We start from the raw sequence: 23,629 nt of genomic DNA, 5'->3' as shown, positions 1-23,629 counted from the left end.
GTTAGCTCATTATAAAATTGGGGTGATGATGGCACCCCCTTATAGGATTGGGTTGTGAGAATCCAATGCCATCCTGCAACCAAGTGACAGGCACTTGGAGGGCACTGTTCAAATGTCTGTGACCTTTCCCTTTATGGTGCCCCACCCTGTCATACAGACGCCCTAATAGAGCCACCAGGGATCCCAGCTGCCCTGTTCTTGGCAGCCCTGGGGTCAGCTGCTTCTACTTGGTTGGCAAGGACAGCTGGTTCCACAGAGAGGTCCATTGTCTCTGTCCTCTGGGGCTCTGTTGTTCGGTCCTCTTCCCAGGGTTTAGCCTCAAGACACTAGGAGCTGTCCTTGGCGGTAGTCTTGGCATCCCAGGGTGGGGGAGGGGCATGAGGGAGTGTGCACAGATACCTGACTGTACTCTGAAGATTGGGTCACCAGTGGCTGTTCTACTGATGAGGAAACTGAGGCTCAGAGAGCTTAAATGGCTTGTGTGGGGAATGCTTGTCTCACGCCAGAGTTACCAAGGATGGAGCTGGGGGATTCACTCTGGAGGGGGGCGCGTGTGGCCTCAAGTCAGAAAAATCATGGATCCCATTAGGTCAGAGATGTCAGGGCCAGAGCACACGACCCCCATCCTCTCATGCTGTTTGTGGCAACACAGACCTCACAGCACAGACGCTTGCCCAAGGTCACACACTGACTCCACCTCAGTCAGCCAGGGGAGCTGTGTGTGCCAAACTCCCTGGCTCTCATAGCACTGCTAGAGCTCACAGAGGCTGGGCAGCCGGGGGTGTGACATGGGGTGGCCCCACCCCTGGGGCGGGGCGAGGCCGCACGTTCCGACTCTGACGCTCTGTGATGAAAACTCGTGCAGCCCTACCCCTAACGGATGTGGCCTTCCATAGACATGCGAGAATCCACTGGGTATTTGTCTGCGGAAGGCGGGACTGCGCGTTTGCTGGGCGTTGAGGGCGTGGCCTCCTTCCTGCGGGAGCTCCCAGCGTGGGACTCGATCCCTCTGTGACGCAGGCGCGAGCGAGGCGGAGCCGAGCCTGAGGGAGCTCCACTCCTGCGGAGGCAGCCGCGGCCGGGGGCGTGTCCTGGGCGGGGCTTTGCCCCGCCCCGCCCGGTCGTGGAGTGGTGGCCCGCGCCGGGAGAGCCTGGCCCCGGGATGTGAGTTTGGCGGGGGTGGGGACGCCGGGCCAAGCCCCCGGGGTTTCCAGGGGTTTCCGTGGGCGGGCGCACGAATGCGCGGGCAGCGGGGCGGGCCGGCCAGGTACCAGCCCAGGTATGGCGGGAGAGGGGACGCTGAGGCCGGGTGCCCTCAGGTCGGCCCTGCGCGCGGGGCCAGCCCCGCGCCATCTCTCTGCGGCCCGAGGGACGGGAGTCCACCGCAGGGCCCGGACTCGGGCGGGGACTCGCGACATGCGCGGGTCTGATGTCTACCCTCGGGCCGCACCGGCTGTGCGGAGGCCCCCGCAGTGACAGCAACTGGAGCCCGTGTTTCTGGTCCCTGTGCGGCCGCTGCGGAGGTGTGATGGGGTGGGGTGGGGAGTAAGCTGCGCAGCGGGCCGGAGTAGACCCCTGTCCCCGTCTGCGGGTTGGGCCACAGCCTGCGCGAGCCCCTACCTGCTGGTTCTGGGAACCCAGCTCTCAGGGACAGGGCGCTTTCTGTGCTCAGCTTCTGAGATGTATTATCTCAATCCTAGCAACAAGCACACATTTTATAATTGAGGGAACTGAGGCCTAGGGCCACACGGCTGTTCGCTGTAATTGTTATAATGTGGAAGTGAGGTGCTGAGGCCTCGCAGCCAGCACACCTGGATGTACATCCGCTGCTCCACAGACCCTCTGTGTGACCTTGGGCACACCTGTTCCCCTCGCCAAGCCTTTGGTGAGAGTGGTGCCTACCTCCCAGGACTATGAGGATTGGGCTGGATAGTGCAGGGGAAAAGCCAATGCTCGGTAAGGATCCGCTGTTATTGTTGCTGTTGCTAAGTGGCCCGTTTTCTGTGGCTGAGGGAGCTACTGGTACCAGGTCAGGGCTGTCTGGTCAATCAAAGCCCGCTGGCCCAGAGCGGGAGGCTGCTTCCCGCCCTGAGGCTGTCCCTATCTGTGTATTCTGTCCCTATGCACACGGAAGGCCACACACAACACAGCTGTACCAGCATGTGCCCGAGTCGCGCTGGCCCATCGTGTACTCACCCCGCTACAACATAACCTTCATGGGCCTGGAGAAGCTGCACCCTTTTGACGCGGGAAAATGGGGCAAAGTGATCAGCTTCCTAAAAGGTATGGAAGGCCCCACGTGGACCCTACATTGGCTTCTTCCACCCCCCAACCCCACTGCCTTTCCCCAACAGAAGCTTCAGACTCTCTCCTACCTCCAGTCTCAGCCCTCAGGTTCCTTCCACCCAAGCTGTCAAAAGGATCTTTCCAACACAGACTTCTAAGCATGGCATGTCCCTGTCCCAGACCTTCCCTGGCTCCCCATCGCTGTGGACCTAGGTCTTGTGTGTTCCCCTGGAAGCCCAGTAGAAGGGGAACTGATTAATGACAGACACAGGAAGCTGAAGTTTGGAGGAATCCAGTGTCCATACCCCACAAGCTCAGAGAGTCCAAGAGGAAGAGAACCTTTGCTCCAACCCCACTGATTACAAATGGAAGAAATGAGCTCAGAAAGGTTAGGAAACGTGCCCAAAGTCACTTAGCTACTAAGTAGCAGAGAGGGATCTGGAACTCAGAGCTCCAGGCTCCCACACTTCATGGCTCATCCCACTGAGCAAGATATTTCTCCAAGGATCTTGTTTAGGTGGGAAATTCAGGCATCACAGTAGGCTAGTGTGAGAATATTTTCCTTATTCCCTGTATCATGGATTCTGTAGGTGAGGGAAAGAAGAAATACCCCCTGAAGTGTGACCTAGCGTAGGATGACACAGTGAATATCTTTAAATCACCCCATCTTCTGATGACACCATGGAGAAAGGGTCGCTCTGGAGCTAGCCCACCTTTAACACCTAAGCCCATCTCCCTTTTTAACAAATCCAGAGCAAGCCTCAGGTGCTGTACCTTGCAAAAAATAGAATCAAATTAGAGCTTAATAACACTTGTTTCTATTGTATTTCTTTTTTATTTATGGTTAACTTCTCTTCATGGCAAGTGATACTGATATTCCATTAGCAGTAGTGATACAGTAGTGACCAGACTGGGTATTCAGGGAAAAATGTTAAGTAGAAAAGAATATTAGTGGTGTGCAGCGATCACGAGAACTGACGAGGTGAGCAGAGCCAGCTGCCTCTCACCTTGCAGTTCTCTTGCCTTCTGAATGTGGTCCTTCGTGCTCTGTTTTCAGTCTGAGGGCCCCCTCCCGGTGCCTGTCCTTGGGCTGCTGTGTCACCCAGTAGCTCAACAGGATTCCTTGTCTCCCTCATCTCAGAGCCAACAGTCCTCCAGAGTTCCCTCCTTTCTCTGAGGATATAGGTGGAAAGGAGGCAGGGGCCATATGGTAAAGGGCCTTGGGTACCTCCAAGAAAAGAGCTGGCCCTTTGCCTGAAGGCAGCGGGGAGATATGGAATGTTCTGGGGCAGGGATGGAGGAGTGCGTGCTGTATGCGGAGCTATACTCTATGTGCAAATGTATGGAAATAGTTGGTTGCTACAAGGGTTGGTTTCTAAGGGTGACACATTAAAACAGGCCCTCTAGATTCTGACCTTTGCCTTGGATTTCCCTAAAGCCCACAGTATCACGGGCCTGTTTGCCCTTCACTTCCCAATCTCAGCCTCAGTTTCTTCTTTTGCAAAATGGAACGAATTTTGTCTGGTGTTATGTGAGGGGTGATGAAATAATGCAGTGTTTCCTAAACAGTGGTCATATGGAAAGCCATTTGGGGACTTTGCCATCTCTTCATACCTCTTGTTCCATTGTTTACTTCTTATGTTTTATTGACTTTGCTTCCGTTTTTAAACATGTAAGTAAAATTTTAAAACGAAATATTATGTCACCTAGATAGGAAACGCCGGTTTCACTTGCCATAAATAGAAAGTTATGGTAAAATATCAACGCAATGAAAACAAGTGTGTAATTCAGTGCAGGCTGCTTACTGTTACTTCAGGCTGTGAGACTGCTTTTGGGATGAAAAACAGATGAGCAAGGGTCAGACCAGTGTTAAAGAGCGGCCACGCCGCACTGAGTCCCACAATGTCATCAGAAGGTAGACGGAATCGGTCAGAGCTTTCCTCACCTTGACACTCAATATCATTGACCCGTGGGTCACCTCCCTCTGAAAGTGGTCCAGCCATACCTGAGCTCACCTTATGGCATGAGCAGCTTGAGAGACAAGGACTGCTGCGTACACAATGTTTGATGTCCCCTAGCCCCAGCGCCTGGCCATTGTCCACCCTGGCCTGGGAGGAGGCCTGTTCTCAGAATGCCCGTAAGCCAGCAGCTGTGCCCACCTTGTCCTGCGGCAGAGCTAACAGAGGCCACGTCTGCAGCCTGTGGGAGGGCCTGGAGCTGGGCCTGGCTTCCCAGCAGGGAAGCATGTTGCCCAATTTATGGTTTCAGAAGAGAAGCTTGTGTCAGACGGCATGCTGGTGGAGGCGCGGGAGGCCTCCGACGAGGACCTGCTGGTGGTGCACACGAGACGCTATCTCAACGAGCTGAAGGTACAAGTCGGCCTGAGGGCTGCCACGGGCCGGAAGGGCTGTGAGCCAGGAGGAGTGGGCAGAAGAGGGCAGTTTAGCCATGGAAGCACAGCCTCCAGGGGTTCCATTCCTGTCCCTAGTGCAGGGGGAGCATGTGAGTCTGTGGTCCCCAAGAGAAGGAGAGAGGTGTCATGAAAGGCAGATACAGGGGTGGGCTAGACTGCTCTGACAATAGTAAGCTCGCCTTTTCTGGGAGAATGACAGCAGGGATGTCCTCTCTGTGGAGAATGAACCTTCATAGGGATCTGGGGCTCATAGGTAGTGACTTTCGATCTGTGCTCTGTGAACAGGCCTCAACGACCCCTGCTGGCAGGATGGGCAGTGGGACCCCAGCCCCTGTCCCCATCTAGCCAGAGATGCTCCACCTTGGCCTATTTTTATGTTGCACTGAAGTTTAAGATTCGGTTCTAAGGACTTCTACTGCTAAAGATTTGTGGAAAATTATTGGGCTGGAAACAAGTTTGAAACCCCACAGGGCCCAGCCAGGAACATAACAAGTGGTGAGACAGTGGGCTCCAGCACAGGCCCAGCATGGGCAGGATGCCTGGCTTTAAAGACAAACCAGAATTACCAAGTGACAGTTCCTGATTTCTTAATGTGGCAACTCATTTTAACATTTTAAAATCCCACCGCCAGACTGAACTGGGCCTACAAGGCTGCCCTCTCGTGACCTCTTTCTAGAGGAGCCCACAGCTCTTATCAGTGGCTGAGGTTCTGAGGGTGGAGGCATTCAGTGAGTCCCCTTTGTGGGAGCCGAGGGGAGGCTGGGCAGAGGCTTGCGTCAGAACCTGGTGCTGTCAGCCTGCCCTGGGGTCAGGGAGGCCTCAGGTTCTCTACCTCCAAGAGTATAGATCCCTGACCCCTGACCCCTGGCTTTCCAGCTGGACTCATGTGAGACTCAGAGCCATAGTGGATGCGAGAGGTCACCAGGCCCCTCCCCTCTACAGGTGGAAAAGCCTATGCCCAGAAGGCCACACCTGCTCAAGGTTACCTGGGAAGTCAGGCAGACCTGGGGAAGACCCCAGGTCGGGCATCCAGTCTGGTCTTCCAGGCTCCTGGTCACAGCTGCTGCCTTCCCTTCTCCACACTCCAGCCTATCTGTGAGAATTCTAGATGGAGTCATGAAAATGTGAGCTCATGAAAGATTACCAGGCAGAGGTTGGAGCCTGGCTCCCGGGAGAAGGGGGTGTGTGAGGCCTTGGCAGGAAGCCCAGCACTTGGCTGCCCTGGTTTCCTGGAGCTTGGACATGGGTGATCACAGCCCGTAGCCTAGGGCCCGGACCAAGATTACACACCTGCCAGAGTCCAGGGGGTGAGGCCAGGTGCAGGGACAGGAGGCATTGAGTCCGGGCAAGAAGAGAGTGGGGCCAGGATGGAGTGAGCACGTGGGATAAAGCTGGGGATGCCCCCATTTGAGGGGCCTTTAGGGAAATTGTGTGGGGCTTACTGCATGCCTGGCCTTGAGCCCCGAAAAGCCTGAAGACAGCTTACTATGTGATAAGTAATAAAGTATTAGTAGGTAGAGTCCCAAGTAGAAAATTGAGGTCAAGAGCAGGAGGAGAATTCAGATACGCCAACTGATTAACCAGTTGGTATAACTGAGCTACATATGAGGTCGGACAATTAAGTTCACGAACTCGTCCTAGAAAAAGAGCTACATACCTCATTGCTGAATATCCCTACGGTCACCTTCAAAGCACTCCCCTTGGGAAGCTATGCACCAACGCCAGCACCTAGTCCACCATACAAAGCAACTTTGGAACTCTTTCTGGAATGGCCATCAGAGCTGTCATCGTATTACCCTTGATGTCCTGAATGTCATCAAAATGTCTTCCTTTCAATATTTCCTTTATCTTCAGGTAACAAAAGAAGTCGTTGGGGGCTAGATCAGGCGAGTAGGGAGGGTGTTCCAATACAGTTATTTGTTTACTGGCTAAAACTCCCTCATAGACAGTGCCCTGTGAGCTGGTGTATTGTTACGATGCAAGAGCCATGAATTGTTGGTGAAAAGTCAGGTCGTCTAACTTTTTCACGCAGCCTTTTCAGCACTTCCACATAGTAAACTTGGTTAACTGTCCAGCTGGTACAAATTCATAATGAATAATCCCTCTGATATCAAAAAAGGTTAGCAACATCTTTGCAACAAATGTGTGAACTTAATTGTCAGACCTCATATTTGGCTTGGAGCTCCCTGGAAGCCAGAGCGAAAGGAGAAACATGATGAATTGCACACACCTAAGGTGAAAAAATATTCAGTCATTCAGCACATCTATATGGAACACTGACTGTACTAGGCACAAAAAAAGAATAAGCGAGGTTCCCTGTGCCTGTGGATTTGCATTTTCATTGTGGAAGACTGAAAATAAAGAAGTAATCACACAAAAGCATTTCAGAGAGCACCAAGGGCTATGAAGGGAAAAAAATAAAGGGTATGCTGGGCAGAGGTATGCTCATTTAGACGCATGGTCAGGGAGGGCCTCACAGAGGAGGTGATGTGTGAGGTAAGACTAAATAATAAGGAGTAGGTTACAGTCAGGTAGAGCTTTGAAGAAAGAATGTTCCCGAGTCTCAGGTCTGGAGTGGGAAGGAGCTGGCTCCTTGAGCGGCAGGTTGAAGGGACTGAAACACAGAGGTGGCACATGGTGTGGCCTGGACGGCCAGCAGCACCAGGCTATGGGAGGAGCTTGAGTCCTGTTCCAGGCGTCGTGGGAAAGTGATGTGATGCATGCGCCCCTGATGCTCAGGGGAGACCCATGTCCGTTTCAGGCCTTGTCTGGCATCTGGGTGCTGCGGACCCCAAGCAGTGCCTTGGAGAGTCCCTGCAGATTTCCCAGGACTGCCTTTCTTCAGCTCTTGTGTGTGTGTTGTGGAGTATCCATCCATCCACCCCTCCCCTCCCCCACGTCACTCTGCCCCCAGCCCATGTTTTGGGGCTCGTGCCTGGCCCTGCACTGGAATGGCCTTCAGTGCTTAATAAACGAGGCATTGAAGGGATGCCATAGCCTGATGTCTGACAGATGGCATCCGTTCAGGGAGTCAGGTGTTCGTGGAGTGGCTGCTGTGTGCGAGGCCCAGACGCGGCCCCGCTGAGGTGCGTGTGTTGGGCCCACGCGGGGCTCTTATCTTCTGCTGACCCCAGTGACATTTGTCATGGGTGTGGGTAGTGTGATGCAGATGTGACGTCTCTTCCTCGTGCACCCAGAGTGGGGCAGTGCTCCGGACCCGTTCATCCAGCTAGTATTTAGTAAGCACCGTGGTCTGTTCTAGGTGTGGGGAGACGATCCCTCTCCTGTGGAGCTGGCATTTAGGTGAGGGGTCAGCTAATAGAATAAGCAAGTCAGTGATACGTGTGTTAGAGGTGCTCAGTGCCTGGGGAAAGGACAGCAGGAAAGGAGGTGGGGGGACTGCTGTTTAAAATAGGGAGTCAGGGAGGATCTTACTGACGTGATCATGAAACGAGAGCAGTGAGGGAGTGGCCTGGGTGGGCATCTGGAGAACATTCTCAGCAGCAGAACGAGCAAGTGCAAAGGCCCTAAGGCAGGAGGACCCCCAGTGTGTTCCAGCAACAATGAGGAAGCCAGTGTGGCTGGATCAGAGGGGACGGGAGGGACAGTGGTAAAGGACTGGGTCAGAAGGCAGTCAGGGGCCAGACACGAAGGGCTGTGTGCGCTGCTGTGGCCTTGCTCTGGGGACAGGAGAACCAAGGAGTGTTTTAAGCAGAGGGTTGCTGGGATCTGAGCTATGTTTTAACTGAATTGCTTGGCAGCTATGATGAGAATATGCTGTCAGGACAAAAGCAGGGAGACCAGTGGGGAAGGAGCTGGTTGCACTAATCACCACGAGAGATGCTGGGCTCTCACACTAGCCTGGAAGCAGCAGCTGTGGGGTGGGAGGAAGTGTTAGGAGTTGGGGTTTGTTATGAAGTTGAAACAACAGGATTTTCTGTTGTTCAGATTGAGTATGGGGCATGCGAGAGAAAGAAGCCAAGGGTGCCTCAGAAATTTTGGCCTGAGCCCCAGGAAGTCTGGGCAGGAATTGGGCCTCATTGCTGCCCTCAGGGCACTTGGAGTCCTGTGGGAGGGAGGGGGACACAGACCCCAGCTCCACAGCACACCCGAAGGCAGATGTCCTGGGAGGCTTTCTGGGGAAATGGTACCCCCGGGGTCTCTGATGGTCTTCCTCTTACTTATCTCTTCTTCCCTGAGGGGGCCTCTCTCTCCTTTTTTTTATTGTGCTAAACTTCAGATAACATAAAATTAATCATTAACTGTTTTAAAGTGTAAAATGTAATGGCATTTAGTAGACTTGCAATGTGGCGCAAACATCACCTCTGTCTAGTTCCAGAACATGTTCACAGCCCCAAAAGGAAACCCCGTGCCCACTAAGCAGTTGCTCCCCTCTCCTCTCCACCCTGCCCCTGGTAACCACCAACCTGCTTTTGCCTTTTCTGGGTGTTTTCTATAGTGTACATGGAATCACAGACGCTGTGACCTCTTGCTCTGGCTTCACCGAGCGTAGTGTTTTCCGGAATCATCCATGCTGCAGCCTGTGTCGGCACTTGGCTCCTTATTAAGGCTCAGGAGCCTTCCATCGTGTGGGTGAGCCACGTTCTGCTTGTCCTGTCCTCAGCTCATGGACACTGGGTTGTTGCCAGCTTTTGGCTTCTGTGAATAGTGCTGTATGAACATTCAGCTACAAGTATTAATATTTTTTGAGTTCCTGTTTTCAGTTATTTGGCGTATATACCTAGGAGTGGGATTGCTGGGTCATATGGTAATTCTGTTTAACTTTTTGAGGAACCACCCAAATGATTCCCCCAGCAGCTGCACATTTCATATTCCTAATAACAGCACAAGGTTTCCAATGTCTCCACATCCTCACCAACACTGATTATTTCCTGTCTGTCTGTTTTTATTGTGGCTAACTTAGTGGGTGTGAAGTAGTAGCTCATTGTGGTTATAATTTGCATTTTTTAATGGTTAATAGCGCTGAGCGTTTCTTCACATGCGTGTTGCTCATTTGCGTATCTTCTTTGCAGAACTGTTTGTTCAAGTCATTGGCCCATTTTAAAACTTGGGTGTTTGTCTTTGTTGTTGAGCTGTAGGAGTTCCTTGTAAGCTTTGGAGAGACAGATAACAATCGAGGTATTGTTATTGTCAGGTAGAGAGACAAGTGCACAAAGGCAGGGGTCGAGGGGGCCTAGCTGGGGGTACTTTAGGTTGGGCGGTGAGGACAGGTGTCCCTAATGGGTCTAAGTCCTCATTCCAGGTCTAGTTGGAGGAGCTCTTGTTCCACAGGTGAGACAGGTGACAGAGGCACAGGGAAGTACCATGCCCAAATTCATACGGCAGTGGCAGAACCCAGAGTCGGACCAGCTGACTGAGGAATCCCTCTGTGTCCCATCCCCATCCCGCTCCCATCCAGCCTGCCCCTCAGTGCCCTTGCCTGGCACCAGACTGCCAGAGAGCCTGACCTGCGGGCAGATCTGGGCGGTCCTGCCCCAGCCTGCTGCATGTCCCAGATAAAGTACCCATCCATGGCACTGGAACATCTGCCCCCATCCACCCACCCCCGAGTCTGTCCCACCCACTCTGCTTATTTTTTTACTCTGGCCACCGATGGTTTTTCCCAGCAGAACTTTCATCCAGCAGAACTTTTCTGCAGTGATGGAAATATTCTAGAAAGGCTCTGTCGAGTCTAGTAGCCACCAGCCACATGTGGCCATTCAGCGCTTATAATATGGCTAGCATGACTGAAGAACAAAATTTGAATTACGAATTTAATTAAAATTATATGCAGGTGTGGGTGGTGACTGCTGGGCTGCACAGGACATCTAAGCTATACCACTGCCGGGCACAGAACCCTAGCGGGCTGGGCAGAAGGCTGGCGTGCCCGCGCCCCATCTTGGATAGCCAGAAGTGGAGAAACAGTGGCAGCCAACTGCCTTCTCCTGTGGGCGCTGGTCCCCTTGGCTGCGTCCCGTATGTGCTTCTGGTGACTGTTCCCGGCCCATGGAAAGTTCAGTCTCTAGCTAGAGGTTCCTGGGTGTGTCCTACCCACATGACTGCAGCTTTGCAAAGGTTGGCACAGTGTGTGTTATCTAAAAGCAAAGGGGGCAGGCAGAGGCTTGTAGTGAGGAAGTTTGGGAAACACGGAGTAAAGCACAGTTGAAGAGGATTCTGTACTGCAGGCCTTCTCAGAACCTTTAACATGCCAGAATGGGTTGTGAATTTCCAAGAGGTGGACAACATGAGCAGTGTTCCCCAAACTTATTTGATGTGAAGCTTTTCTCTATGGAGTGCTGTGGTGCTAGGTAGTCGCTGTGGAATGCACTCAGAGAAATGCCATTCTCACGGCTTTGTGTGCACATTGGACCCCTCAAGGGCCTGAGGTATGGCTTCACTTCCTTTCTGTCTCTAACCCGTGCTGGCTGCTGAGGAAGGGAGTCAGTCACTTAATGTGTGTTCTTCACACACATTCACACAACTTCACACAACATTTATTCACGCATTTATTCATAGGAAACAGTGGTTCCAGGCCTGTGTGGGGCAGTGGGGGTGGTGTGACCACAGGCCACCACCTTCCCCTGCATCAGAGCCCCACCACACACATGCACACGCATGCACGCAGGTGTCCATGAGAGCATGCGTGCATGCGCACACATGTGGGGGAGGGCCGCACAGCTGTCCAGCCTTCCTGGTGCAGCTCCAGCACCCTTGCCGCCTTCCAGGCCCGGCGTGCCTCCATGTTACATCGGAGGGCCTGTGCATGAGGAGAGCTGGATGGGGGCCTCCTGTCAGGCAAGTGGTCCAGGCCCCGTGGGCCATGCTCAGGGCTTCCTACACTTGCGTGAGAGGGCAGAACAAGCTTCCCCAGTCTTCAGCTGCCCTCAGCTTTGCTCGCCTGGGAAGGATGGCCACACACGTGTCGCTGGCAGTGTGGGCAGCCTGGCAAATGTCTCCCCTATTGTCTCTTGACCTAAGCCACAGTGGCCCTTGTCAAGCTGACATGGGTCCTGTCCAGTCCCAGCCTCTGTGGGCACCCCCAGAGCCTTCTGGGCCTTTCCATTCACATGACCTTCCTGCTGTCACCCTCCATCTTTGGCCTGTTCCCCTCTTTGCTGATGCCCGTGCTCAGGCTTCTCTCCTGGCTGGTGAGCGCGGCAGCCATGCTTCCCAGTTCTCCCCCAGGAGGCCGTGGCAGCCGCAGGGCCTCACTTTGCTCACTCCTTCCTGAGCACCTCTGATCCCCACGCCCCCTGCCACCCCTGTGGTCCCAGGACAGCCCTGTTTGTCCCAGTGGGCTCCACTCCTGGGCTTTGCCCTTCAGTGCTGGAAGCCTGGGGTTCCGACCTTGCGTCCTGGATACCTCTGTCCATCTGTCTCCTACATCCTGTCTGTGAGCCATCCTCACCCCCAACCCACCCCCCTCCAGACCCTCATTATCTCTTGCTTCCTCCCTCGGGCAGCTGCTGCTGTTCTCATCCCCCTAACTGGTCCTGCTGCATCTGCAGCTGCTTGGGAAGCACCATCTGAGGCTCCCTGCTTACTGCTCTGACCATGATGTCTGAGCCTTCGCTGGCAGACCCAGCCTTACGCCCTAACCACTGCCCTATCCTGGCTGCACCCAGCTTCCCTTGAACGTGGACTGACCTTTCCCCTGCCAGCAGTCTTTTTTTTTTCACCTTGAGCAGGACAACTGGCTACCGCCTGTTCACCGCCAGCGCTGGGCCAGTTCTGGGTCTGCACCTCTGTGACGTGGAGTCCTCCTCAGTTCTTTTTGTTTCATTTTCTCTCCTTTCCCACCCCAATATATTGTTATTGTATTTTTCTTAATTTTAACGTTTATTTTTTTCAATTACGGTTGATATTCATTATTATATTAGTTTCAGCTTTCATTCTGGGCACAAGAGGGCAGCCAAGGGCTTTGGAGCGCCCGGGATGTGGTGACAGCTGTGTAAAGGCTCTTCCCTGAGCCCAGAGCTCTGTGTGGCCCAGGCGGGTGGAGAGTTCTCATTTCTTCCTAAAGAAGTTGCACTTGGCCTGGAGTTCACCCAGGGCACCTGGAAACTGGCATTAGAGGAAGTCAGATTTCCTGCCGGCTGCCTCCGAGCTTTGGGCACAGCACCGGGCGGCCAATGTCCTGCATTTCTTTCCACAGTGGTCCTTTGCTGTCGCAACCATCACCGAAATCCCCCCTGTCATCTTTCTTCCCAACTTCCTTGTGCAGAGGAAGGTGCTGAAGCCCCTTCGGACCCAGACGGGAGGGACCATAATGGTAGGTGGGGAGGCAGGCGGGACGTAGGAGTCCAGGGACCCCACACCCTGTTCCTCTTCACCTCTGGGCCTCTGCCCACCCGGGGCTCTCCTTCTGCAGTGCCCTTCTCCCACTTAGTACTTGAACAAAATCCTAAGTGTTGTCAAGGCCCAGCAGCAGTCTCTTTCCCAACGCATTTCCCCATTTCCCGTCCCGGCACATTAGAATTCATTGTTCCCTCCCCTGGCGCCTCAGACTGAGGTACCGTATTTGCTGGCACATAAGATATAGCCCATCCCCCAGAGATATATCCCAAAACTATCACTTCGATGTACTCAAATTTAAGGTGGAAAACCAAATTCCCATGACTTCAGTAATGATGAAGCTCCCCTCTCCCCAACGAGGGTGTGGCAATGGAGAACACTCCTGGCAAAATTAGGTTTCATGTCCTGTGTGTAGCTTTCTTCAAAGTTAGCCACAGGCTGCCAAGTTATTGGAGGTAGAGAACATTTCAGATTTTAGTGTACGATGATCTAATTCGGACCTGGATCAATACCTATTGATCCCTATAGTTTTCTTGTTAGCTTGCAATTTTTACATTTCTTTTTGGTTTATTAGACTATTACTACCCACCCAAAACTATGATTTCCTGTGGGATTTCACTATTCAGTCTACTATATTTCCATTGAGCAAGAAGTTGCCTATTTTCCCTTTGAAAACCACATTGAAAGCATTGTCAGCTCCGGTGTGATCATGAGTAAATACCTTGTTCCAGTTTCCTCACAGAATTGCAAAGGGCTTAGGCACTGCACATCTCACATGCCAGCCAATCCGGTCCTTGCTTCTGAGACTGAGTTTGCTGGGGGGTGGGTGTTTTCTGTATCCCCACCTCAGAGGTGGCTGGAAACAATGTTTATGGGTTGGACAAGAGGATCAGTGACCGAGTGGCTGCAGAGGAAGCCTGCCCGCATCCCTTACCCTGTGCTTGTCTCGCAGGCGGGGAAGCTGGCGATGGAGCGAGGCTGGGCCATCAATGTGGGTGAGTGCCCCGCAGCCTGGCCTGGGCACTGGGAGGGCCCAGAGGAACCTGGGGAGACAGCGTGAGCGCATAGCCACCCAAGCCTCCTTACAGTGGCCTGGAGGCAGGTGTGCAGCCTCCTGGTGCCGAGAGTGAAACCCGGGCCTCCGTCTGGCATGGATCCTTGTCTAGAGTAGGTCTCCAGCTGGCTCCCCACTGCTGCCTTTGCATACGTCCAGTGATGAGGAGCTTGTTCCCTCCAAGAAAACCCATGCCACCCGGGGGCAGCTCTGCATGGGGCTGAAACCTACAGAGTTTCAGAGGCTCTCCCAAAAGACTCCGTCAACCTGTTGGGGCCCAGGACAGCCTGCAGGGGCTTGGTCATGCGGTGGGTGGACAGGCCCAGGGTCAATATCATGTCCTTCTCAGGGCCCTGACAGTCAGCATTCCCCAGCCCCCTGGACTCTCCCACAAGATTGGCTCATGGCAGGGCCACACCCATGGTCTTCCTCCCCCCCACCAGTGTCCCTCATGGAGGCTTAGCACTTCACAGTGTGTGAAGCCCTGTTCTGTCCGCCTCTCCTCTGAGCCAGGTGTTGCTGTTCAGTCCCCTTACAGTGATAAGGACTTGGACATCGAGAGAGGCTTACTAAGAGCCCCACAGCTGCCCCCGCCCCCAGCCTTGGCTGTGAGCTCTGTAGGACCCGGGCTGAGTCTCTTCCATGTTGGTATGGCCGGGTCTGCTCATACCAGCATGAGGTCTGGCTTAACCATGGTTTATGATACTCTGCTGAACCAGTGAATAAGTGGTACATGCCATGTGTGTCTACCGCAGTGTTCCCACGTTCGGGTCCTGATCTGGTCTTGGTTCGAATCTTGGTTCTGCCATTAGTTAGCTGTGTGACCCAGGACAGGTTGCTAACACTCTCTGTGCCTCCGTTTCTTTACCTGTAGAACGGAGACAATGATAATGCTGCCCCCTAGGCCTGTAGGGAGGCTTCCGTGAGCTCGGTGCCTGGTTAGGATTTCACTGTTGGCTGTTACTTTGTCATTGTGATCCAATGACAGCCTCCTGGGTGGTGGAAGAGGCAAATCCCTTGTATCCATGGGCCCTGGCTTCACACTGCCAGGTGAGGCAGTTACTGGGCTCCACTGCAGAAGCCCTTGCAGCTCAGGTTCTTGTGGGGGTGGCAGGGGTACTGGGGTGGGGCTGTGGTCTCAGGGCTGCGGGGTGCTGGGGGCTGGGCTCTGGTCTCCAGGGCCTTCACCACCACCACCACCACCACCACCACCACCACCACCACCACCACCACCACCACCACCACCACCACGGACAGCCATAACCAGCAGAGGGCGGCCTTTCTGACCATCCCCTCTGCCACCGCACCATCTGGGAGGTCCCAAGGTGCACCTGCCTCCACCGCCACACCACCCCTCTTGGCATGAGGACTCAGAGGGGGGCCAGCCCTGCCCTGCGGAGACTTCCTGCCCATAGAGGACAAGCTCCCAGGCCCTGAGGGGTGGCTGCAATGGCAAAGCTGCCTCCTGACCCAGGGATGGGAACACGCCCAGGCACTCAGTTCACTGCCATCCTGGAGTCCCAAAGCCCTCCTTGGAGCTGAGCGGCGGGCGGGGGCAGAGGCGGGGAGTGCCTGGGCCTGACTGCACTACATCTGCCCTTCCACAGGTGGCGGCTTCCACCACTGCTCCAGTGACCGTGGCGGGGGCTTCTGCGCCTACGCGGACATCACACTGGCCATCAAGGTGTGCCCGAGAGCAGAGCATGGCAGGCTCGCCCCCGAGAGCCCTCCCTGGAGTCCCCCTGCCACTCCCAGCCTGATCTCACCCTACGTGATAGAGAAAGGAACTGAGGCTCAGAGGGGAACAAGACCGCTGGCTCACTCAGCCAGGCTGGGGCTCAAACCCAGATCTGACACTTCTCTCTGAGCTGCCTGTGACAGAAAGGAGATGTCACAGCCTTCAACAGTGGCAGGGGCCTGGGGGGGGCGCATATATATCAACAACATAAGAAGGGCATTGCTCCAAAAGAGTGAAGAGGAGAAAGATAATAACGACCACAGGAACGCTCATGGCACTCAGTGCAGGCAAGCCCTGTGCCACCCACCTCAGTTAATCTTCACGTGGGACAGATGAGGACACCGAAGCCCAGGGAGATGAGGCCACAGCCAGAAAGGGCACAGCTGGCAGTGGCTTCCTTTCTGTCAGACCCCAGAGCTCCCCCTGCCTACCTCCGTCCGGCCTCGTGCTGGTGTCAGGAACAGGCCGTCCTGGTCCCTGTGCTCACAGGACAAACAGGCCAGTGGTGGAGGGGGCAGGTCAGCAGACCCTGGCCATTCAGAGAGGGGGACTCACAGGAAACCTTCCTGGAGGGTGTGGGGAGCAGAAGGAGGGCTTTCCAGAGAAGGAGGCATGAGGACGTGGCCTTGTAGGAAGGCAAAGATTGCGGAATGTACTTCCAGGCCCAGTTCTGAAAGGAGGTTCCCCTTCCCCTGAGCCCCACTCATTTCCCCAGTATTCCTGGACTATCACTGAGGGCCAGCCCCACTGCCCCACTTAACTCCCGACTTCCCACCCTTCAGGGCACAGCACAAGTGCCTCCTCCAGGCAGCCTTCCCTGACCACGCACACAGGCTTCTCTGGAGCCGCACAGCTCTTCTGGGTGTGTGATGTCTCTGCCCATGTCCTGATAGCCCATAAGCATGTACGGCCTCCAGCCCGGGCCCTCTCTGTGAGTCCCGAGGGGCTGCGTCCGCTAGCCTTTCTGGGTCCTCATGTCTCCCTTCTCCTCCCTGGCAGTTTCTGTTTGAGCGTGTGGAGGGCATCTCCAGGGCCACCATTGTTGATCTCGACGCCCATCAGGTGAGTGCCCTGTGGGGGCCACGATCTCATGGGCCCCCTTCCCGAGGACCCCTCCACATGCCCCCATTGGCACCTGTCACACAGCCTTACACTGTGGGACTCCCCCTACTGCGGGAACACCCCAAACCGGACCTCTGCACCCCCACCCTCACCTCTTGCCTCTCTCCCTGCTGCCTAGCCTCTTCTCAGCCTGGAAGCAGAGGGTCCTTCTCTCTCCCTCTGCCCCTGACCGCCCAGCCAAGGTGGCTGGCCCTTCATTGCTGCCGTCAGACAGGCAGGGTCCTCCCTAAAGCCCACCTGGCAGTGCTGTTCTTGTGCTCGGACCCCCCTGTGGCTGCGCTGGCCTGTGTGCACAGAGCTCATGAGCGCTGTGAACCTGACCCTCGGGCAGATGCCCACACGTGATTTCAGGCTTGCCCAGCCCCAGGCCACTGCTGAAGAGCTAGTCCACTGGCTGGGCTCCGAGTTCAGGGCCTCCTTCTCGGGACCCCAAACCCAGGGCTTGCTCCTCTGGTCACAGGCAGAGCAAGGCATCCAATGGGCTCTGGACAGCCCTCTGACACCTCTTCTGCTGTGGCTTTGTGCTGGTCGGGGCCCTACTTCAAGGTCACGTGACACCGAGCTCCTGAAGCAAGTCACAGGAGTACAGCCCTTTCCAGTTTGCTTCACACCCCTGATCCCAGCCAATCCTACCACACACTGAGAGGGGGGGAGGGCTACGGTTACTGCCTTGTTCCACGGAGATGAAGCTGAGAGGGCTGGGGCTTGCCTAATGTCACACTAGAAGGTCATGGGGCCAGGTTTGGAGGTTGAATTCCCGCTTTGTCACTTAACAGCCACGAGACCCTCTGCCCCAAGGGCAAGCTGCCCCACTCAGGCACATGGGGGTGGGAGAGGGGGCTTCTTGGGTGGGGGGTGTTGGCTTGCTGATGGCACCTGCCTGCGTGGGGCTTCTGTGTCGTCCCCACAGGGCAATGGGCACGAACGGGACTTCATGGGTGACAAGCGAGTGTATATCATGGACGTCTACAACCGCCACATCTACCCCGGGGACCGCTTCGCCAAGCGTAAGCCACCCCCTCAGGAACCTCGAGAAAGTCCTGAGGGCATTCTGACTTGGATGGACTCTCCCCTGAGCGTTTCCTACGTGCTGGGCTCTGTGGAGGTCCCGTCCTTTATTCTCAGGACCCCTGCGTGGGCCTGTTCTCATTGTGCAGACAGGGAGAGTCAGACCTAGAGAAGGCGACCCGCCCAAGACTACAGAAGCCTGTCCAATAAACACGTGTGGGTCTTCGTATTAGGGCAACCATGAGAAGAATAACAGTAGACTCCTATTTTAGGTTTGCATCTATCTAGTAGGACACGGGGAGTGAGGAAAAAGAAATGAGGGAAACTATGATAAATAGAATATTCCAAATCAGATGACAGAAATCAGCTCAATTATAGTAGTTGTTAAAATAAATGCAGGCAGATTAAATTTAGCGATCCAGAAGCAGAGATGAGCTGGGCAAACACAGGGACACGCACACTTTGCAGGCAGGAGGCATCTGTGCAGGAAGGGCTGTGAGTCTGCTGTGGGAACTGAGCCCAGCATGGCCCGAGGGACCAGCTTCCCAAGTGAGTCTTGAATGTGCTGGCTTTGGGCATGAGGTACGGCTCATGGAGGCAGTGAGACCAGATGTCGCTGACATGGATCTCGTGTCCCCAGGGCAACCCCCTTCCCCTTTGGTCCCCACTGTGTAGTGCTTGCTGCTCTTTTTCACTTAGTTTTCATTGACATGGGGAGCTGAGCAGTGCGGGAATCAGACCGACTGGTTTCCAGTCCTACCTTGGGCACTGACGGGGACCCAGGCAATCTCTGCCCTGCCGACCCTCAGTTTCCCTTCTCTGCACATTGCGGGATGTTCCTGTATTGCTCTCAGAGGCCATCAGGCGAAAGGTGGAGCTGGAGTGGGGCACGGAGGATGATGAGTACCTGGGTAAAGTGGAGAGGAACCTCGAGAAAGCCCTCCAGGAGCACCCACCGGACGTGGTGGTATACAACGCAGGCACCGATATCCTCGAGGGGGACCGTCTTGGGGGCCTGTCCATCAGCCCACAGGTATGTCCTGACCCTGGGGGCAGGGGACAGGCTGCTCTGCAGACCCAGGAGCCGCAGGACAGGTGGGCCGCACTGCTGTCGGGGGATGGGTGGGAGCAGGGCCTCCTGGCCCCACGGCAGGGAGGCCTGTCTGAGCAGCCTTCCCGTCTCCCCGCAGGGCATCGTGAAGCGGGACGAACTGGTGTTCCGGACGGTCCGCGGCCGCCAGGTGCCCATCCTCATGGTAACCTCGGGCGGGTACCAGAAGCGTACTGCCCGCATCATCGCCGACTCCATCCTGAATTTGTACAGCCTGGGGCTTATCGGATCCGAGTCACCTAGCATTTCTGCACAGAACTCAGACACCCCTCTGCTACCCCCAGAGGTGCCCTGACTGCACTGCCCTCTGAAGGGCGCCCTGCCTGCCTCCTGCCCGCCCACCTCTCAGTGCTTCCCTTTTCTAACCACATGGGGCAGTGGGGCAGGTGTCCTGCGGGGCAGGGGCCTGTCCCTCACTGGGCCTGCCTTGGGGGCCTGGTCGGCACCTCCTCCAGTCTCCCCACTGGGTTTTGGCGGGTCTCCAGGCCTCTCGGGCAGGGACAGAAGGCAGGGCCTGAAGACCGCACATGGGTTCGTGGGTCTGGTCAGGCAGTCCAACCAAGGCGGAGGAAGGCCCGCGGCTCGGGGGCTGCTGCCAGGGCACCCAGGGGTTACAGTGCTCTGCATTTCAAAGAAGTCAGACCCGTGTCAGACCAAGGAAGCTTCCATCTCTGCCATGGTTGGGCCCCCCCTTAAGTCGAGTGATTTGCTCCCCCTCTCCATGCCTCAGACAGGGCACGAGGGGTGGGGGAATACGATGTGGGTGGGCCTGAAAGCTGGGTACTGGAGCCAGGCCTCTGCAGGGCAGGGGGTCCCTGGATTCCCAGCCAGCAGGCAGGGGCCCTGGTCCTGGATGTGAGTGGCAGCAGGGAAGGGGATGCAGGTGGATTTCCCTATCTGGTGTTCCCCTTCAATAAAGCAGGGAGTGGACCCACCTTCCCAGATCCCTTCAGTGATTAGTGAAGGGGAGGCCTGAGAAGCCCCAAATCCCTGCTTCCACAATGGTCTCAGCTGTTCAGTGAGGGGGCAGGTTTAGAAAAACACTCAAGGCTTAATGGGGCTGCTGACCCCAGTGTGGAGGGGCAGGGGAAGATGCAGCCCAGGTGGAAATTGGGGTGGGCAGGTGGTCAAGCCAGGTCCTGCAGGAACTGAGGCCCCAGGTAGGGCCTGGGGTGCTGGTGAGACCAGGCTGGGGTTTCTGGAGGGAAAGCAGGGGGTCTCCTTCCGGGCCTATAGGCTGCAAGGGTGGGGGCTAGGGTGGGGTCCTGGGTGGGCTGCAGCCTCCACTGTCCTCACCCAGAATGCACAGGGCCCTGATCGCGCTGCGTCCAGGATCCCAAGTGAGCCCCAACCTTGTCCCCATCTCACTCAGGGGACACCTAGGCCCCCCAGGAAGCTGGGTGGGGAGCATCCACTCCTCCCTCACCTGGGTGTGTGCTTAGTGGACACAGGTGGGGCTGGGGGCGGGGGGAGAGTGGGTCAGCTGCGGCGTCCCAGTCCCAGATCAACCCTACTTATGGGATCGTATTCCTTACCATCTGGGGGTGCTCCTGCTTTCTCCCACTTCCTCACACTCGCTCGCCGTGCTCTCTGCTGGAGTAGGGGTGGGGGTGAGGGTAGGGTAACGGCTCCAGAACCACAAGCTGACAAAAATTCTGACCTGGACCAGACCTGAGGCACTAACCACACACTTGGATGCCCCTTTCCCTGTCCCCTGCCCTTGCGGTTGGTCTCTGCATCTGACGTGGGGTCCCTGACATCCCTTCATCTCTACTGTGGGCCTGCAACATCGGGGGAAAGGCAGGGGATGTGGCGTCACTGCTGAACTTCTGTCTGTAGAGAACCATAAAGGCTCTTCTTGACCGGACTGAACCTCTGTGTGTTCTTGAGATGAACCCTCCCCCCACAGAGTAAAGGAAGTAAAGATTTCTGTAGCATGAGGCCTGGCATCAGATCGCTGCCCAAGAAGTGCTAGTATTTTATTCCATCCTCAGAGTCTTATGAAGTAGGTCATTATTCCCATTTTACAGAGGAGACAACAGATTCAGCAAGCAATTTGACCCAGGCCTCCCACATATCTAGTGAGTGATAGAGCCAGATTTGAACCCAGTTCTGGTGGATTCCAGAGTATGTGTCTCAGCTGCCTCAAATTTGGCAGAGTCAAGGAGTTGGGGGGAGGCAGGGCATTGCTTTCCAGACACGAGTCTGGGACCAGAGTCTGGGAAACTGCCAGATGGGATGGGTAGGCAGGCAGGGCTGGGCTGTAATGGTGACAGCAGAGTGGGAGGCACCTGGGGACCCTGGCAGGGCAGCAGGTCTGGGGGTGTCTTCCAGCCCTGGGCTTCCGGTGGAGCACACGGGATGGGCTGGGCAGGGCAGAGAGTTCCAGGCAGGTGGGAGCAGGACCTTGTCCTCAGCCTGGCAGAGTGACCAGGGTGAGTGGCACGGCCGGGGGGGCCTGCACTATGTGTGAGAAAGAGGCTAAAGGCTGACAGGTGCCAGGCCCAGTTCCAGGCTCTTGGTGAGACTCGGAGGGAAGTACTGCAGTGTTTTTATCTGTTTCACAGATGCTGACACTGAGGCATACGGGCTAGTTATTAACTCTAGGCCCACAGCTAGGAAGTGGAGGAGCAGGATTTGTGCCAAGGCCTCAGCACAATCCACAGGCTTTCCTCACCTGTAAGGGGCCTTTCAGGTTACTTGCCAAAGGGAGGTTCTGGGATTAACGCCTCAACACATGGGTTGCAGGTAGGAGGCTGTTTTGCATTGTATTAGCACCCACTACATGCTGGCACCCATTACATGCTATTACCCACTACACGCTAGGAACCACCTCATGCTGGTACCCACTACATGCTGGCACCCACTACATGTTAGCACCCACTACACGCTGGCACCCAGTATGTGACGATGCTTCGCCTGTAGGTCACACTGAAGAATCAGAACAGTTGATGCGAAGTGTCTGGGATCTGTTCTTAAGACCTGTGTGTTTTGCTGTTTGGAACTTATTCCCGAAGTTATAAAAACCCAAGGGGAACACACCAACTTTGTGAGGTGGCTGAGGGGCCCGCATGGCAACCCTGACTGATGCAGTGGGTACTGCCACCGAGGGTGACAGTAGGGACAGGCAGGGGGCCATGAGGAAAACATGGGGGCAGACAAGCTTAGGAAAGCGCTGCCAGGAGGAGGCCATCGTGGGCCAGCCCTGATGCCTGGCAGGTGGAGGGCATCTGCACGAGGCCCCAAGTGCTGGGGAGTGGGCAGACCTTGGAGCCCAGACCCACCCTGCGGGAAGCCCTGCTCTTCTTGGGTCTGGGTGTCGGGCCTTGAACAAATGACAGCCTCTCAGAGACTCCTTCCTCAGCCACCCTGGTGGGTTACAGTTCTGGGCTTGCAGGGGGGTGACACTGGTGGCAGCTTAGGGCCTGGCACCAGGTAGGTACTGCATAAACACGGCCGCCCTCTTCCCTCCTCTCATAAAGCCTGGTGCCTGGCTGGCTGGTAGGCTGCCTGAGGCCTGGGAAAGGGCTTTCCTCTCCCAACCACAGCTCTGTTCGCCACTCGGGCCCCGTTGAGGGGTTCTCAGGCAGACATGGGGACCATGGCTGAGGCTAGGCTAACGGCTGTGGTGGGTGGCAGAGGCAGGAATGAAGGTACCCAGCCTGCTGCCTCAGCATAAAGGAAGGTGGCCGCTGGCCTGGCTGCCAGCCTCACAGGACTCCCGGGCAGATCTAAAGGAGAATCAGGACACTGCCCTGGCTCCTCGGTCAGGTGCTTAGGGTTGGGGGCCAAGAACTCTTCTCGAGCAGCCCGCCCTTGAGCTGGTTTCATTTAGTTCAGCAGCGCTGGCTGGGGACACCCTGCTGTAGGCCCAGGACCAACCTGGGAGCAGTGCTGTCCTGCGATGGTTGCGACACTGGGGTTCAGTGGGAACACATGGGCTCCCATCTCTCAGCCAGCCTGGCTTTGAGTTCCACCTCTGCCCCTGCTAGCTGGGTGACTTTACCTGCCTGAGCCCTACTTTACTTACCTGTGTGATGGGGATGACAGCCCCTACCTCACAGGGTTGTTGGGGGAATGAAACGAGTTAGTATGTGTGAGTACTGCCAGTCAGGTCCAGCACGGAGTAAGCACTCAATGTAAGTTACCCTCTGTTGTCATCACCCATTTACAAGAGACAGAGACTCAGAGGTGAAGTGACTTGCCCAAGACCACCTGTGCAGGCAATGGGAAAGCCAGGGAATAGACCCAAATGCATCTGACCCAAATGAGTTCCTTTTCCCATAACCAGACCCTCTGGCAAAGGTTGGGAGTGAGAGTCTCTCAGGGAGCACCGTGTCCTGCACCTGGACCTCTCAGCCCCTCCCTGGCGCACACCTTTATTAGCAATCCTGGGAGAGGCAGGTGTCAGCACCCAGTGTCCCTCAGCAGGGGTGGCAGGGCCAGGGGGAGGAAAGTATGGCAGTTGTGAGCGAGTGGCTGGCTGCTCAATCTGGGGCCTGCAGAGACGGGGAGTTTCCATGTCCTCCCCTTGAAACACTTTACCTGGAAGATGCACCGGGCTTCCTGAAGGGCCCTCCAACTTGCAGCTTGAATTCTGCA

At 55.6% G+C, this 23,629-nt stretch overlaps 1 protein-coding gene across 3 annotated transcripts; it reads left to right on the top strand.

Moving 5' to 3' along the window:
• Nucleotides 1-1,019: 1,019 nt before the first annotated feature.
• On the top strand, nt 1,020-20,894 carry HDAC11 (histone deacetylase 11). 3 transcript variants are annotated; one of them, XM_074334094.2, is made up of 11 exons: nt 1,020-1,164; nt 2,135-2,283; nt 4,555-4,655; nt 12,855-12,971; nt 13,947-13,989; nt 15,656-15,732; nt 16,786-16,848; nt 17,819-17,915; nt 18,385-18,465; nt 18,771-18,949; nt 19,107-19,466. In XM_074334094.2, coding segments are annotated over exons 1-11 (1,125 nt in total). In that variant the 5' UTR covers nt 1,020-1,162; the 3' UTR covers nt 19,323-19,466. The 3 variants fall into 3 exon arrangements, with proteins under 3 accessions (XP_074190195.1, XP_019573955.1, XP_074190202.1); XM_019718396.3 differs by lacking the exon at nt 18,385-18,465 and having other exon boundaries at nt 19,107-20,894; XM_074334101.2 differs by lacking the exons at nt 12,855-12,971; nt 13,947-13,989 and having other exon boundaries at nt 1,027-1,164.
• Nucleotides 20,895-23,629: the final 2,735 nt, after the last annotated feature.

Source organism: Rhinolophus sinicus, chromosome 17, assembly GCF_057876585.1.
Source record: "Rhinolophus sinicus isolate RSI-liver-muscle chromosome 17, RSI-T2T, whole genome shotgun sequence".
NCBI lineage: Eukaryota > Metazoa > Chordata > Mammalia > Chiroptera > Rhinolophidae > Rhinolophus > Rhinolophus sinicus.
Note: the sequence above shows the minus strand (reverse complement) of the source record. Positions and strands in the feature narration are given on the sequence as shown.